General features: G+C 39.4%; 1 protein-coding gene across 6 annotated transcripts in view; it reads left to right on the forward strand.

Annotated features, from left to right (window-relative positions):
- Positions 1-15727, forward strand: part of usp6nl (USP6 N-terminal like) — a 50618-nt gene that overhangs the window by 27422 nt on the left and 7469 nt on the right. For all 6 annotated transcript variants that reach the window (XM_047336007.1, XM_047336008.1, XM_047336005.1 and 3 more), the window contains 6 exons: positions 2934-3007; positions 5589-5668; positions 6668-6707; positions 6947-7027; positions 9158-9265; positions 15572-15681. In XM_047336007.1, coding sequence (XP_047191963.1) covers positions 2934-3007; positions 5589-5668; positions 6668-6707; positions 6947-7027; positions 9158-9265; positions 15572-15681 — 493 coding nt within the window. The remainder of the gene's footprint in view (positions 1-2933; positions 3008-5588; positions 5669-6667; positions 6708-6946; positions 7028-9157; positions 9266-15571; positions 15682-15727) is intronic.

Here is a 15727-nt window from a genome sequence, read left to right on the forward strand (position 1 = left end):
TGTGTGTGTGTGTGTGTGAGAATTTCTCAGTCACTTCCTATAAGAAGGTGCGACACGTTTCTGTTGCCGTCTTTAATTAACTAGCGTTGTTATAAATACGACTCATGCGGTTGTGTATTAATAACTGTGTGAGTTCACGCTGCTGAGCTCAGATATTGGTTCATATTCTCAGTATTGATCAGTATTAATATCTGCAGATTCTTTTGTCGGTGAATCAGTCGATCGCTTGGTCTCTGCTGTGTGAAACGTGTTCATCACAAGTTAGAAGATGATGTTTTCAATCTGCTTGTTTTGTGCAAATCCCCCCAAAAATTCGGTTTATTAACATGAACGACTGAGAAATATCAAAAATTTGGTTTGAACCAGGGGAATTTTTTTAATTTTTCATAAAACTTTTCTTAAACAAACAAAACATTATTTGAATTATTGTCAAATAATTTGTTGTTGATCTCTTGATTTTTTTTTTCAGCAGGAAAGCTGTGAGAAAAACTTTTTTACAAATGTCTGTTAAAGTGCATCCGAGCGTAGACAAAGAAAATAAGTTGAGTCTATTAAACTGTGAACATGTCGAAGTTTTAACGTGAAAATATCCTCAGTAAAACGTCTTTGCTGATCCCTTCGTTCAAAACTCCAAATATTAAAAATAGAGTGATTATAATGACGAGTACAAGGTGGCACTGATGTTTTTCATCTCTCAAGAGAAGAACTGGAAACAATATCTGCATCTCATCGTGGAGGACCTTTGAGCGGTGGATCATCTCTGGTTGAGGCGTGAGCGGCGAGAACAAAAGACGGGAAATGAGTTCTTCTCCAGGCGACCTCTCCACCATCATTACCGTCATTATCATTATCATCATTATCATTATTATTATTCCTCTTTCTGTGCAGATCACATCTATGAAAGGGAAAAGAGCTGCGACCAGCGCGGCTCTTTAACATAGAGAACAAATCGTCATGACGACAGCAGCCGGAGGAGGAAACTAGAAAGACTGTGATTACGCTTGTCGTGTTCCTCGTCTTTAACGACGAGACACTTCCTGTCACGTGACCTTCTCTGTTTGTTTTTTCTTCACATGAGCGTGATTTCTTTCTATAATCATTCAAAATTCATCCCTCTTTCTTTACACCAGCAGGTTTTTTCTTCTTCCTAGTCTTTTGTTTACGTCAGGCTTCAAAAGACGCAGGATTGAAATCAGAACACCAGCTGCAGAACCGTCGCTCTCATCGTCACCTGTGAAGTGGTTAAAAACGCCGCAGGGGGAAAGTTACAACCTCCAATTCCTGAATTTCGATTTCAGATGAATTGTGTGTCGTGCGTGAGCGTGACCACTTCCCTTCCCCTCGTGGCCCTTTTTGATTCTGTCTTGTTTTGTTTTTTAACGTGTTTTACAGTTTGTGTTTCCGGGTTTGGGATTCGTCTCGTCTTGCAGTTAACATTCCGACCACTGTGAAACCTCTTGTGTACAGTGATGATACAGTACGTCCTCTGCGGGGTTCCTCAACATATTTCAGAGCTGTTAGAGCTAAGGTCACTCCGGGTCATCTTCTTCGGCTGGAAACTCCGTGGACTCGCTCGCTACGAGTCCCGGGGAGATCGACAACAAATAAAAAACACGCGCGAGCCTCCGGCCTCCGACACGGACGCCAGTTCTGATCCACGAAGCATGAAAACTGGTCTAATTGCATCGAGCAGTAAGTCGAGACCACTGTGGCTTTAAAGGCTGAATCCCGTTTCCTCCACGATTCCTTTCCCTCTCACTATGGGAACCGCGGGGCCTCCTGGGGCCGACGTCCCGGCTTTACTGTATTTGTTTATTTGCCCCCAGACAGTTTGTTGGATATATGGACGCCCCCCCTCCCTCCCTCTCTCCCTCTCTCCCGGCAGCCCACTGCCACATGCCTTTCACTGACACACACACACACACACACACACACACACACACCATCCTGTCATAAAGATGCCAGCCCGCTTCAATAAGGAGCGTGTTTGTTTCGGAGCGTTTTGGAATTTACAGTCCAGACGTTTTCTCCTCCTCCTCGTCGATGAACCCCCACGAGAGCCGGAGAGGAAGTGGGAGAAAGACTGGAGTCAAATACGTCCTGTTTGAAAAATATCTGGCAGAAAAGGAAAAAAATAACTATTTCATAACTGCTGGGGCTGAACGACGAAGTTAAAAAGTGATTTATTACATATTCAGGTTGAAGATCACATCTCGACTGGTGTCTCACTAAACTTACAGATTTATTTTTTAAAGGGGACAGTTCAGGCATAACTCTATTTATAATGTGTATGTTATTATATTAGACAAATTTAAATCCATAAAGATTATTTTGAACGCCACAGAGTTCAAGTGTTGAATGAAGTTTTTCATCACGATGGTTTTTATCACGTGGCGGTTTGGTTCGCCTGACGCTCGGAGATGTGATTCATTACAAAACTCCATTGCTACATGCTGCTCACTGTAAACACGTCATGACCCCACTGTGTGTGTGTGTGTGTGTGTGTGTGTGTGTGTGTGTGTGTGTGTGTGTGTGTGTGTGTGTGTGTGTGTGTGTGTGTGTGTGTGTGTGTGTGTGTGTGTGTGTGGGGTAGATCTTGAATGATAAGAGTACGAAAATTGTTGTGGTAAAAGCAGATTTACAGTTCAAGTGTCTGTTCAAGTTTGTGTGTGTGTGTGTGTGTGTGTGTGTGTGTGTGTGTGTGTTCTCTACGTCGGCTCCTGGCGCCGAGGGAGAGCTGGAGCAACGCAAAGTGAGTCTGTGATTACACAACAGTGTGAAGTCAGAAGCAACAACTCACATGCGGCCCCCTTTTTAAACAAAGTTTCTCAAAGCCACCACACGCGTCCGTGCCGATGTCAGTTATGTGTGAAAGTCTCTTTTGTAACTTGTCCTCACTCACTCATCTCCTTCTCCTTGTGTTTCCTCTGCAGCGTCTGATACCGACCAGGATGCGGCGGTGAAACTTGACCAGGAGCGAGCAGACATCGTCGCCAAATATGACAAGGTACGTCGAGAACACTCCCCCTCCTCGTCCCGGAGGAGGAGGTTCGGTGACGTAGACGGTTTAATCATAAATCATAAATCGAGCTGATCAACATGATCAGCTGCTGCTCGTTGACCTTAACATGTAAATTACAGCGTCTTGTAATTTAAACGCTCCCTCAATGGTTCGTTCAGGACAAAAGAAAATCTCAGGATCTCAATGAACAGCAGAGGTCAGTGATGATGATGATGTCATGGGCACAGAGTGATTTTAATTGGCTGATATCCAGAGGTGCCAGCAGGAGTAGAGAACCTCTTTTTATGAAAATATTGTTTTCACAGATCCGTTGATTTTGGATTAAAGAATTTAAAATGTTTTTTTCTCCCAATCATCCAATAGAATCAGTACATTTGAACTATCATCTTAGCAGCGATATCGGACATTGTGTGGAAAACGGTTGTGTGTGTGTGTGTGTGTGTGTGTGTGTGTGTGTGTGTGTGTGTGTGTGTGTGTGTGCGTGTGCGCGTGCTTCCTCCTGAGTGACACGTCTATTTCACAGCCCGGCGGTATCAGTGAGAACAGCGTCACCATGCTTGGTTTGTAAATTAGTCTTTTTAATTTAGTCCAGCAGGCTGAATAATCACGCTGCCTCATTACGAGTGAAGAGACCGTGGAGAGACGAGATGATGATGGAAGCGTGTGTGAGTGAGTGTGTGTGTGGCGAGGCGTGAGGAGGAACAATCAAGAGCTAAATCAGTGTCATTGTCGGGGAGGGAAGGAGTTTAATGGAGTCAGATATCAACACCAACCACACACACACACACACACACTCACCCAGCGCTCGTCCTTTCACGTCGGCCTGCGTTCGTTTTAAAACTGTGTTTTCTCGTCTTTAGCGGAATGAAGAAGAATACAATATATATCCGTCTGCTGACGCTGACAGTCTTGGATCGAGGCCACTGATTGTAGATCATATCCGGAGCCGGTGATTAATATCTTCTTGGTTTGTTTTGGAATCAGATAAAAGAAATATTCACATATTTTCGATTTAAACATTCAGCTCTTCAGTTCATCACCTTAGTGACTGAAACATCTCAACCACGATTGGATTCCTGATCCCCAGAGCAGAGTCCTCATCCTCGTCGTTGGTTGTTTTCGGATGCTACGGTCGGAAGTGTCAGAAAAGTTTGTCGGTCGTATTCAGAGTCTCACGCGGTCGAAGCGTCGTCATGAGGAGATTCCCCTTGTCCCCACCGTGCAGTGGGAGAGGTCAGGTCGCGGCCTGATGATCGGACAGCGTGAGAAACAGAAATCCATCGCAGGCGGTTTATGGTGTGAATTGGAATCTAACAACAATTATTCTAGAATTCTAGTGTATTCCGTTTAATCATGTATTTTAAAACTGTATTTTAAAGAGATGTTCTGATCTGACAGGATTATTCTATAAGGTCAGAAGTTTATTCAAAATGAAGGAAATAAGTAGCTAATTCATTCGACTACTTAAATCTATCTTAAATTTTTCAGGACTTTTCTCAAATCTTTGCTGAACTCTTATGAAACTAACGGGGGGGGGGGGTTTGTCGCAGAGAGCTGAAAAAAATGACTGAAGGTCACGAGCAAAAGAGAAGAAGAAAGATTCATTGATATGAATCTGAATTATTAACCCTGTAGAGATGCTGAGCAGGACGCACACACATGACCGAGTGGTGCAGTGCGGTCCATCACAATCACAGGAGGCGTGACGGAGCGGGCGCCGAGCGGTCGGTCTGCGGTCCTGCCTCGATTCTCCCCTGAAATTGATTTTAAAGCAGAGAGAGCAATGATAAATGTGTCGGCCGTGATGACGTGCGCGCGCGCACACACACTCAGGGCGAGGTGGGATAAAACACTGAGTTCTTTTGATTCTTCCTGAGCTATTTATCAAGCTGCTGTGTTTCTGCTGAGGGAGCAGTGGGCGAGGGGGGAGGAGGAGGAGGAGGATTCAGAAATATTTCACCTCAACATCTGGTCGTCAGACCGACCGACCTGCGGAGCCACGGACAAACCGTCCGTGTGCGTCTGTGGTTCTGTACAGGGAATATTCTTTGAGATATGTTGAGCCACACGTGGTAAGAAAGAGGCAGAAGAGTCTGTTTCCTCTTACCTGAAACTGTGGCTCATGATCTCTGTCCTTTATTCCTCCATCGCTCTCTCTCTGATATCCTCTCCCTCCGCTCCTCATGATCCTTCCTCACGTTCACCGTTTAGTTTTTTCATTTCATTCGTCCGCGACGGTAAATTAAATACAACCAGGAGGTTGGAGGCCTGGAGTCAGACGGTGACGCGGGTGACGGCGTCTGACTGTTCATTTCACACCTGTTAATCGCTTACACACACACACACACACACACACACACACACACACACACACTCAGTTTCTTTGTGTCACAGAAACACACACTCACTCGCGGCGTCACACTTTCTCAAGGGCGCCGGAGCCGAGCAGCCAGTCACAACATGATCCTCTGCAGCTGAAGAACGTGGGCGGCGGCTGATGTGGAGCTCCATCAGAAAACACCGGCATCGTACATTCTGTTTAATTCTTGGTTTGTCTCGTCTCCAGGGGAAGGAGGCCACCGTGGAGCCCTGGGAGGACACCAACTTCCACCTGTACAAAGTCATCGACCGCTTCGGCTTCGTCCAGTAAGAACACGACACGCAACGTTTCTATGAAATGAATGAATAACCAGTGCGAGCGTGAAGCAGAACCACACGGAGGGAACACAAGCAGAAAGAGTCGAGGCTGCGAGGGAGAGAGTGTGTTAGTGGTTTTGGCTGAGTCCATCGAGAGGCCGCGACGCTCTTCAACAAGCCACTGTCGGAGGGTTATATATAGGCTGGCACGCGCAGCCAGGAAACAGCGCGGTTAGCCACAATCACAGGCACCAGTGTCGGGACGGAGCTGGTGCACAGCCAGACCACGGGCGGTGGAAGAGAAACCTCAGGGTTGTATGATTGTTTGAGACAGCGACACGAGTGTCCTCGGGTGAAGGTCGTGACTGGGCGGAGGAGGAGGAGGAGGAGGAGGAGGAGGAGGAGGAGGCCGAGACGACACGTTGTCTCCACGTGTCTTCTGTCCTCGGACTCAAAGGCCACAGAAGTGTTTGTGCGGCGACGTACGGAGGCTGGTACGAGTCTGGTGTCGAACACACACGTTAGGACGACGCACTTGACATATGTTTTACTCTACGCGCAGAAATAAAGTCAGCCGTGTTATACAGCAACGCAAAACATCGAAAGGGTTCAACTGCGATAAACAACAGATGTGGAACAGAGGTTTTTCAGGAGATGAAACCAGAAATATTCAGTGAGCTTCGTCTCGGGAGGAAAAACGCTGCCGAGACTTTGGAAGATAAACGGAGAGGAGATTGAGGATCGTCTGTAATCTGTGGCTTCCTGTTTGTGTGACCGTTGACATGTTTGATGTTCCCTCCTCCCGATAACAGACGGGGAGCAGCGACCCGGAGGTTCTTTCATCAGTCAGGGTTTATAGAAGGAATCACGTCCATCTGACATACTTGTTTACGTACAGGCAGGTTTACTGATTCATATACGACAGCGAAGACGTAAGAAAATAAACTGCAGGATTCAGTTATTCATCTCCTCATCCTCCCCTTTCTCTTCTTCTTCCTCTCTCTTTAGTGAGAACGAACTTCCATCCTACGACTCGGTGGAGGAGAAGGTGAGTTCGTCTAAATGACATTATTCTATCAATGTATGTGACACTGAAGAGAGGATTTAGTTTCCTGTAAGAGAAAGAGACTGAGAAGCTTTAATTAGAACGTCTCAGCAGCTTCAAACGACTTTGAACGTGATAAAGTACAATCACATCATGAAAGTCGTTTCTTCTGTCGAGTCGCTCCGACAGCGATTCCCTCCGGACGTTAATCCAGACGTGTCACTTCTTCTTCTTCCACTCAGCAAAAACACACGGAGGTGGAGAGAACCAGCAAGTGGCTGAAGATGCTGAAGAGCTGGGACAAGTACAAGAACAGCGAGAAGGTGAACGTCTGGTTTTCTGTCACACACGCAGTTTCTCTCTCAGCTGGAAGGTAAAGTTACGGCAAAATGTCCAGAGCAACATTTGCGTTCTCACACGCAGCCTCTCCAGAAAACATCCAGACTGCAGTTCACATCTGAACTTTTCAATTTAAAAATATGGCCAGTTTATGTAAAGTTACACTTTACTCTCCGGAGTATTGGAACCATGGATCGGTATCGGCCTCACGGAGTTCGTATCGGTCCACTTCTGGTCGTCCTGTCCGTAGCAGATGTGGAGGAGGGCAGGTGTCATGGCCGCCTCCATCAGTCCTGGTCGTCGTGTTGTTTCGTCGTTTCACCACGTCCTTCAGTTGCATGTTTGGTTTCATTCAGGGATTTCGCGACTTCCGACCTCTTTGTCTCAGAGAAATGTTTCCGCGGAGAGGAGCTTCTCTTCTCTCTCTTATCTCCATCCTCCTTCGGGGACTTTTCTCTCTTTTCTTTTCATCCTCGCCGGTTGTTTGTCCGGCTCAGCCAAGGAAGCAGAGTCGCGCCTGATACGCCCTCTTGTTTTCGTTTTCCTCACTTTCTCCTTCCGGCTGCTGGGGGAACATGCAGCCGGCGGTCGGAGCAGATGTGAAGAGCGCACACCTCATCAGAACCTGATTCTAACCTCAAAGATCCAGTCTAATCCCTCAGGAAGCACACGGGTCCCCGCGTGTCGGTGTGTATTCAGGTCAAAGTCCCTGCCAGGATTCAATAGAAGCCCCCACACACACACACGTACAGTCCCGGCACCTCCCGTATCTCACTGTACGACTGTTCCGGCTGGTCGGGTTTCAACGGCTGTGGACGGGAGGATTCACTGCGGCGATTAGCTTTGCTGCTTCGCGCAGTTTGGGGCTTAAAGACTTAATCTCCCTCGGCCGAGGTCCGACTGATTTTCCATCTCTGAATTTCTTTGGACTGTTCTGCATGCGAAGCAGTCGCTCGCTCCAACGCTCTCTCTCTCTCTCTCTCTCTCTCTCTCTCTCTCTCTCTCTCTCTCTCTCTCTCTCCGCTCCTGGAGCTCGTCCAGCCAGTTGGAGCCGCGGTTCACCTTCCAAAGCCCTTTTTGCTTTTTGCTGAGGGAAGAGGGCCGAGTACATTCACGCTCTTTGTATCTCTGACAGGCGCGAGAGCGGCTCGGCTGACGGGTCGCCCCTCTACCCTGAATAATGTTCGGGCGGCTGCCGGAGGCCTCGAGTGCAGCTACTGTACCGACTGTCGACAGAGAGAAGTGCCGGATTTGTCATCTCCCGCGCATTTCCATTAATATGATGTCAGGAATTTAAGTTCACCATAATCTGTGCGTCACGTCTCTTTTGTACTTGGTAACTTGTGAAACGTCTTAAAGGAACTACAACCAAGTCCAGTTGCTCCTGATCCAACATCCTTTTGGATTGTAGACACATGAATGTTGTTTTTTTTCCTCTTTTCATTTAACCCGTCAATTAATTTGTCTGTAGCTGCTCTTCAAACATTTACTCTTGCGTCTGTATTTTCCAGATGTGAGAACGTGAATGTTGCTCCGGACATTTTCTGGAATTTTTCCTTCCAGCCCCCCCGAGTAAAATTTCGGCGAGCCGTACCCAGGCTCCGCCCCCTCGCCTGAACTTTTCCAGAAATGTTGTGAATCTCCTGCTGCGTTCGTCAAACGCAAACTCAGTAAAAATGTCTGTAATACAGCATGCCATCACAATGATGCCTTGCTCTGTCAGATGTGCAATTCTTTACTTATATACCACGAAAAGTTTGAATCCTCATATTTGAGAAGCTCTAAACATCAGATTTTGGCAGTTTTTACTTCGTAACAATTGACTTGAACAATTTAAACTGACCCATCATTTACACAATCACAAGCACACGACTCAGTCGCCTCAATAATTTGTACAAAATGTCATTGAAGAACATATTGAATGTGAAGAGACAATGGATTTTTATAAAGTAGCTGTGGTCGTCATTACCACACTCACTCACCTCGACCTGATATTTAATTAGACGTTGCCTCCGACCAAACACCGGATTTAAAAACCGTGATTTGATCTAAAGGTGGAGGCCGTTCGTTCGTGAGTCTGTTCTAACGCCGAGCTGCCGTCTGCTTCCTTCCAGCTGGTCCGCAGGGTCTACAAGGGGATTCCTCTGCAGCTCCGAGGGGAGGTGTGGTGTCTGCTGCTCGATATTCCCAAAATAAAGGAGGAGAAGAAAGACTTCTACGAGGTATGAACCCGACCACTCTCTCTCTCTCTCTCTGCCCTCCACTCTCCCCACAGCAGTTTGTAAAAGACTTCATTACAGCTCGGGCCTCATAAAGATTCATAAGCGAGTCAGCCAGCACCTCGGCTTCATTTGATTTCACTGAGCCTCAGTGTTATTGTTGGTGAGATCGTGGCTTCGGAGTCTTAATTGTGTTTGTGTGTGTGTGTAATTTTTGGGGGGTTTTGTTCTGCAGTGAAACAAACTTTGGATCTCATTAGAAACTTTAGTGAGCGGGATCAATGTATCGCTGGCTTCAGTTCGCTGTGGAAGAATTGTAACTATGAGTTGAGCAATCAAAGAAGAAAACTAAAAGTTATAGAGCAGAGATGCTGTTTGGACATAATCTGTTATTCGTTCTCATTTCAAGACTCACTATACTATAACGTCTTTTGTTTCACTATACTTTATTTATATGCCACACAATACGTGTTTTTAATGCTATGTGGTTTTTAGTTTTCATGCCATACTATACTATGACGTTTTTTAATTTTTTATGCCATACTATACTATGACGTTTTTTCCATTTTTTATGCCATACTATACTATGACGTTTTTTCATTTTTTATGCCATACTATACTATGATGTTTTTTCATTTTTCATGCCATACTATACTATGATGTTTTTTCATTTTTCATGCCATACTATACTATGACGTTTTTTCATTTTTTATGCCATACTATACTATGCCGTTTTTTCATTTTTTATGCCATACTATACTTTGACATTTTTTGCGTTTTTATGCCATACTATACTATGACGCTTTTTCATTTTTTATGCCATACTATACTATGACGCTTTTTCATTTTTTATGCCATACTATACTATGACGTTTTTCCAGTTTTTATGCCATACAATACTATGTAGTTTTTTCATTTTTTATGCCATACTATACTATGACGTTTTTTCATTTTTTATGCCATACTATACTTTGACATTTTTTGCGTTTTTATGCCATACTATACTATGACGCTTTTTCATTTTTTATGTCATACAATACTATGACGTTTTTTTCATTTTTCATGCCATACTATACTAGGACGTTTTTCCAGTTTTTATGCCATACAATACTATGTAGTTTTTTCATTTTTTATGCCATACTATACTATGACGTTTTTTCATTTTTTATGCCATACTATACTATGACGTTTTTCATTTTTTATGCCATACTATACTATGACGTTTTTTCATTACTATGCCATACTATACAATGTAGTTTTTTAATTTTTATGCCATACTATACTATGACGTTTTTTTCAGTTTTTATGCCATACTATACTATGTCGTTTTTTTCATTTTTTTATGCCATACTATACTTTGACGTTTTGTGCGTTTTTATGCCATACTATACTATGTCGTTTTTTTCATTTTTTTATGCCATACTATACTATGACGTTTTTTGCGTTTTTATGCCATACTATACTATGACGCTTTTTCATTTTTTATGTCATACAATACTATGACGTTTTTTTCATTTTTTATGCCATACTATACTATGACGTTTTTTGCGTTTTTATGCCATACTATACTATGATGTTTTTTTCATTTTTTATGCCTTTATATACTATGACGTTTTTTTCATTTTTTATGCCATACAATACAATGACATTTTTTGCGTTTTTGTGCCATACCATACTATGACGTTTTTTAGCGTTTTTATGCCATACTATACTATGACGTTTTTTTTCATTTTTTACGCCATACTATACTATGATGTTTTTTTCATTTTTATGCCATACCATACTATGACGTTTTTCCATTTTTTATGCCATACTATACTATGACGTTTTTTTCATTTTTTATGCCATACTATACTATGACGTTTTTTTCATTTTTATGCCATACCATACTATGACGTTTTTCCATTTTTTATGCCATACTATAATATGACGTTTTTTTCATTTTTTATGCCATACAATACTATGACGTTTTTTTCATTTTTTATGCCATACAATACTATGTTGTTTTTTCATTTTTTATGCCATACAATACTATGTCGTTTTTTCATTTTTTATGCCATACAATACTATGACGTTTTTTTCATTTTTTATGCCATACAATACTATGTCGTTTTTTCATTTTTTATGCCATACTATACTTTGACATTTTTTGCGTTTTTATGCCATACTATACTATGACGCTTTTTCATTTTTTATGTCATACAATACTATGACGTTTTTTTCATTTTTTATGCCATACTATACTATGACGTTTTTTGCGTTTTTATGCCATACTATACTATGATGTTTTTTTCATTTTTTATGCCTTTATATACTATGACGTTTTTTTCATTTTTTATGCCATACAATACTATGACGTTTTTTTGCGTTTTTATGCCATACTATACTATGACGTTTTTTTTCATTTTTTACGCCATACTATACTATGATGTTTTTTTCATTTTTATGCCATACCATACTATGACGTTTTTCCATTTTTTATGCCATACTATACTATGATGTTTTTTTCATTTTTTATGCCTTTATATACTATGCCGTTTTTCCAGTTTTTATGCCATACTATACTATGACGTTTTTTTCATTTTTTATGCCTTTATATACTATGCCGTTTTTCCAGTTTTTATGCCATACAATACTATGACGTTTTTTCATTTTTTATGCCATACTATACTATGACGTTTTTCCAGTTTTTATGCCATACTATACTATGATGTTTTTTCATTATTATGCCATACTATACTATGTAGTTTTTAAATTTTTATGCCATACTATACTATGACTTTTTTTGCGTTTTCATTTCATACTATACTTTGACATTTTTTCATTTTTTTATGCCATACTATACTATGACGTTTTTTCATTTTTTTATGCCATACTATACTATGACGTTTTTATGCCATACAATACTATGACGTCTTTTTCATTTTTTATGCCATACTATACTATGACGTTTTTTGCGTTTTCATGCCATACAATACTATGACGTTTTTTAATTTTTTTATGCCATACAATACTATGACGTTTTTTTCATTTTTCATGCCATACTATACTATGACGTTTTTCCAGTTTTTATGCCATACAATACTATGTAGTTTTTTCATTTTTTATGCCATACTATACTATGACGTTTTTTCATTTTTTATGCCATACTATACTATGACGTTTTTCATTTTTTATGCCATACTATACTATGACGTTTTTTCATTACTATGCCATACTATACAATGTAGTTTTTTAATTTTTATGCCATACTATACTATGACGTTTTTTTCAGTTTTTATGCCATACTATACTATGTCGTTTTTTTCATTTTTTTATGCCATACTATACTTTGACGTTTTGTGCGTTTTTATGCCATACTATACTATGTCGTTTTTTTCATTTTTTTATGCCATACTATACTATGACGTTTTTTGCGTTTTTATGCCATACTATACTATGACGCTTTTTCATTTTTTACGCCATACTATACTATGACGCTTTTTCATTTTTTATGTCATACAATACTATGACGTTTTTTTCATTTTTTATGCCATACTATACTATGACGTTTTTTGCGTTTTTATGCCATACTATACTATGATGTTTTTTTCATTTTTTATGCCTTTATATACTATGACGTTTTTTTCATTTTTTATGCCATACAATACAATGACATTTTTTGCGTTTTTGTGCCATACAATACTATGACGTTTTTTTGCGTTTTTATGCCATACTATACTATGACGTTTTTTTTCATTTTTTACGCCATACTATACTATGATGTTTTTTTCATTTTTATGCCATACCATACTATGACGTTTTTCCATTTTTTATGCCATACTATACTATGACGTTTTTTTCATTTTTTATGCCATACTATACTATGACGTTTTTTTCATTTTTATGCCATACCATACTATGACGTTTTTCCATTTTTTATGCCATACTATAATATGACGTTTTTTTCATTTTTTATGCCATACAATACTATGACGTTTTTTTCATTTTTTATGCCATACAATACTATGTCGTTTTTTCATTTTTTATGCCATACAATACTATGTCGTTTTTTCATTTTTTATGCCATACAATACTATGACGTTTTTTTCATTTTTTATGCCATACAATACTATGTCGTTTTTTCATTTTTTATGCCATACTATACTTTGACATTTTTTGCGTTTTTATGCCATACTATAATATGACGTTTTTTCATTTTTTATGTCATACTATACTATGTCGTTTTTTTCATTTTTTTATGCCATACTATACTATGACGTTTTTTGCGTTTTTATGCCATACTATACTATGACGCTTTTTCATTTTTTATGTCATACAATACTATGACGTTTTTTTCATTTTTTATGCCATACTATACTATGACGTTTTTTGCGTTTTTATGCCATACTATACTATGATGTTTTTTTCATTTTTTATGCCTTTATATACTATGACGTTTTTTTCATTTTTTATGCCATACAATACAATGACATTTTTTGCGTTTTTGTGCCATACAATACTATGACGTTTTTTTGCGTTTTTATGCCATACTATACTATGACGTTTTTTTTCATTTTTTACGCCATACTATACTATGATGTTTTTTTCATTTTTATGCCATACAATACTATGACGTTTTTCCATTTTTTATGCCATACTATACTATGATGTTTTTTTCATTTTTTATGCCTTTATATACTATGCCGTTTTTCCAGTTTTTATGCCATACTATACTATGACGTTTTTTTCATTTTTTATGCCTTTATATACTATGCCGTTTTTCCAGTTTTTATGCCATACAATACTATGACGTTTTTCCAGTTTTTATGCCATACTATACTATGATGTTTTTTCATTATTATGCCATACTATACTATGTAGTTTTTAAATTTTTATGCCATACTATACTATGACTTTTTTTGCGTTTTCATTTCATACTATACTTTGACATTTTTTCATTTTTTTATGCCATACTATACTATGACGTTTTTTCATTTTTTTATGCCATACTATACTATGACGTTTTTATGCCATACAATACTATGACGTCTTTTTCATTTTTTATGCCATACCATACTATGACGTCTTTTTCATTTTTTATGCCATACTATACTATGACGTTTTTTGCGTTTTCATGCCATACAATACTATGACGTTTTTTAATTTTTTTATGCCATACTATACTATGACGTTTTTTTCATTTTTCATGCCATACTACTATGACATTTTTTGCGTTTTTATGCCATACCATACTATGACGTTTTTCCATTTTTTATGCCATACTATACTATGATGTTTTTTTCATTTTTCATGCCATACTACTATGACATTTTTTGCGTTTTTATGCCATACCATACTATGACGTTTTTCCATTTTTTATGTCATACTATACTATGATGTTTTTTTCATTTTTTATGCCTTTATATACTATGCCGTTTTTCCAGTTTTTATGCCATACTATACTATGATGTTTTTTTCATTTTTTTTATGCCTTTATATACTATGATTTTTTTTTCATTTTTTATGCCATACAATACTATGTAGTTTTTTCATTTTTTATGCCATACTATACTTTGACTTTTTTTGCGTTTTCATTTCATACTATACTATGACGTTTTTTCATTTTTTTATGCCATACTATACTATGACGTTTTTATGCCATACAATACTATGACGTCTTTTTCATTTTTTATGCCATACCATACTATGACGTTTTTTTCATTTTTTATGCCATACTATACTATGACGTTTATTCATTTTTTATGCCATACAATACTATGACGTTTTTTTCATTTTTATGCCATACTATACTATGACGTTTTTTGCGTTTTCATGCCATACAATACTATGACGTTTTTTCATTTTTTTATGCCATACTATATACTATGACGTTTTTATGCCATACAATACTATGACGTTTTTTTCATTTTTTATGCCATACTATACTATGACGTTTTTTTCATTTTTTATGCCATATTATACTGTTTTTTGCGTTTTCATCCCATACTATATACTATGACTCTTATTCCTTACTTTACAGTACTACATTACTGTATAGCTTATTGTTATCACCATACAAACTGACCCTTGTAGTAATGCAGCTCGTTCCAGACTAATATTTCTATCAGTGATAACTTACTGTGATGAATCTCTAAGAATCAGTGAAAACTCTAATATAAGAAGTTCTCATTGGGATAAAAACACACTGTATGTTTCCTTCTGTATTCATTTATTCTTGTCGTGTTGTGTAAGTCATTCTCTTCCTGGAGTCTCCCATGTCGTCGAGTGCTCCGCTCTTCAGTATTTTGTGTTGTCGTTCGTCCACAGAAATTAAAAGCCCGAGCCAGAGGAGTGTCCCCCGACATCCGACAGATTGACCTGGATGTGAACCGAACCTACAGGGACCACATCATGTTCATGCATCGCTACGATGTCAAGTAGGTGTCACCACCACCGAGTCATAACGAGCGTGTAAACACTTGA

This window comes from Scophthalmus maximus, chromosome 12 (assembly GCF_022379125.1).
Source record: "Scophthalmus maximus strain ysfricsl-2021 chromosome 12, ASM2237912v1, whole genome shotgun sequence".
NCBI classification, from domain to species: Eukaryota; Metazoa; Chordata; class Actinopteri; order Pleuronectiformes; family Scophthalmidae; genus Scophthalmus; species Scophthalmus maximus.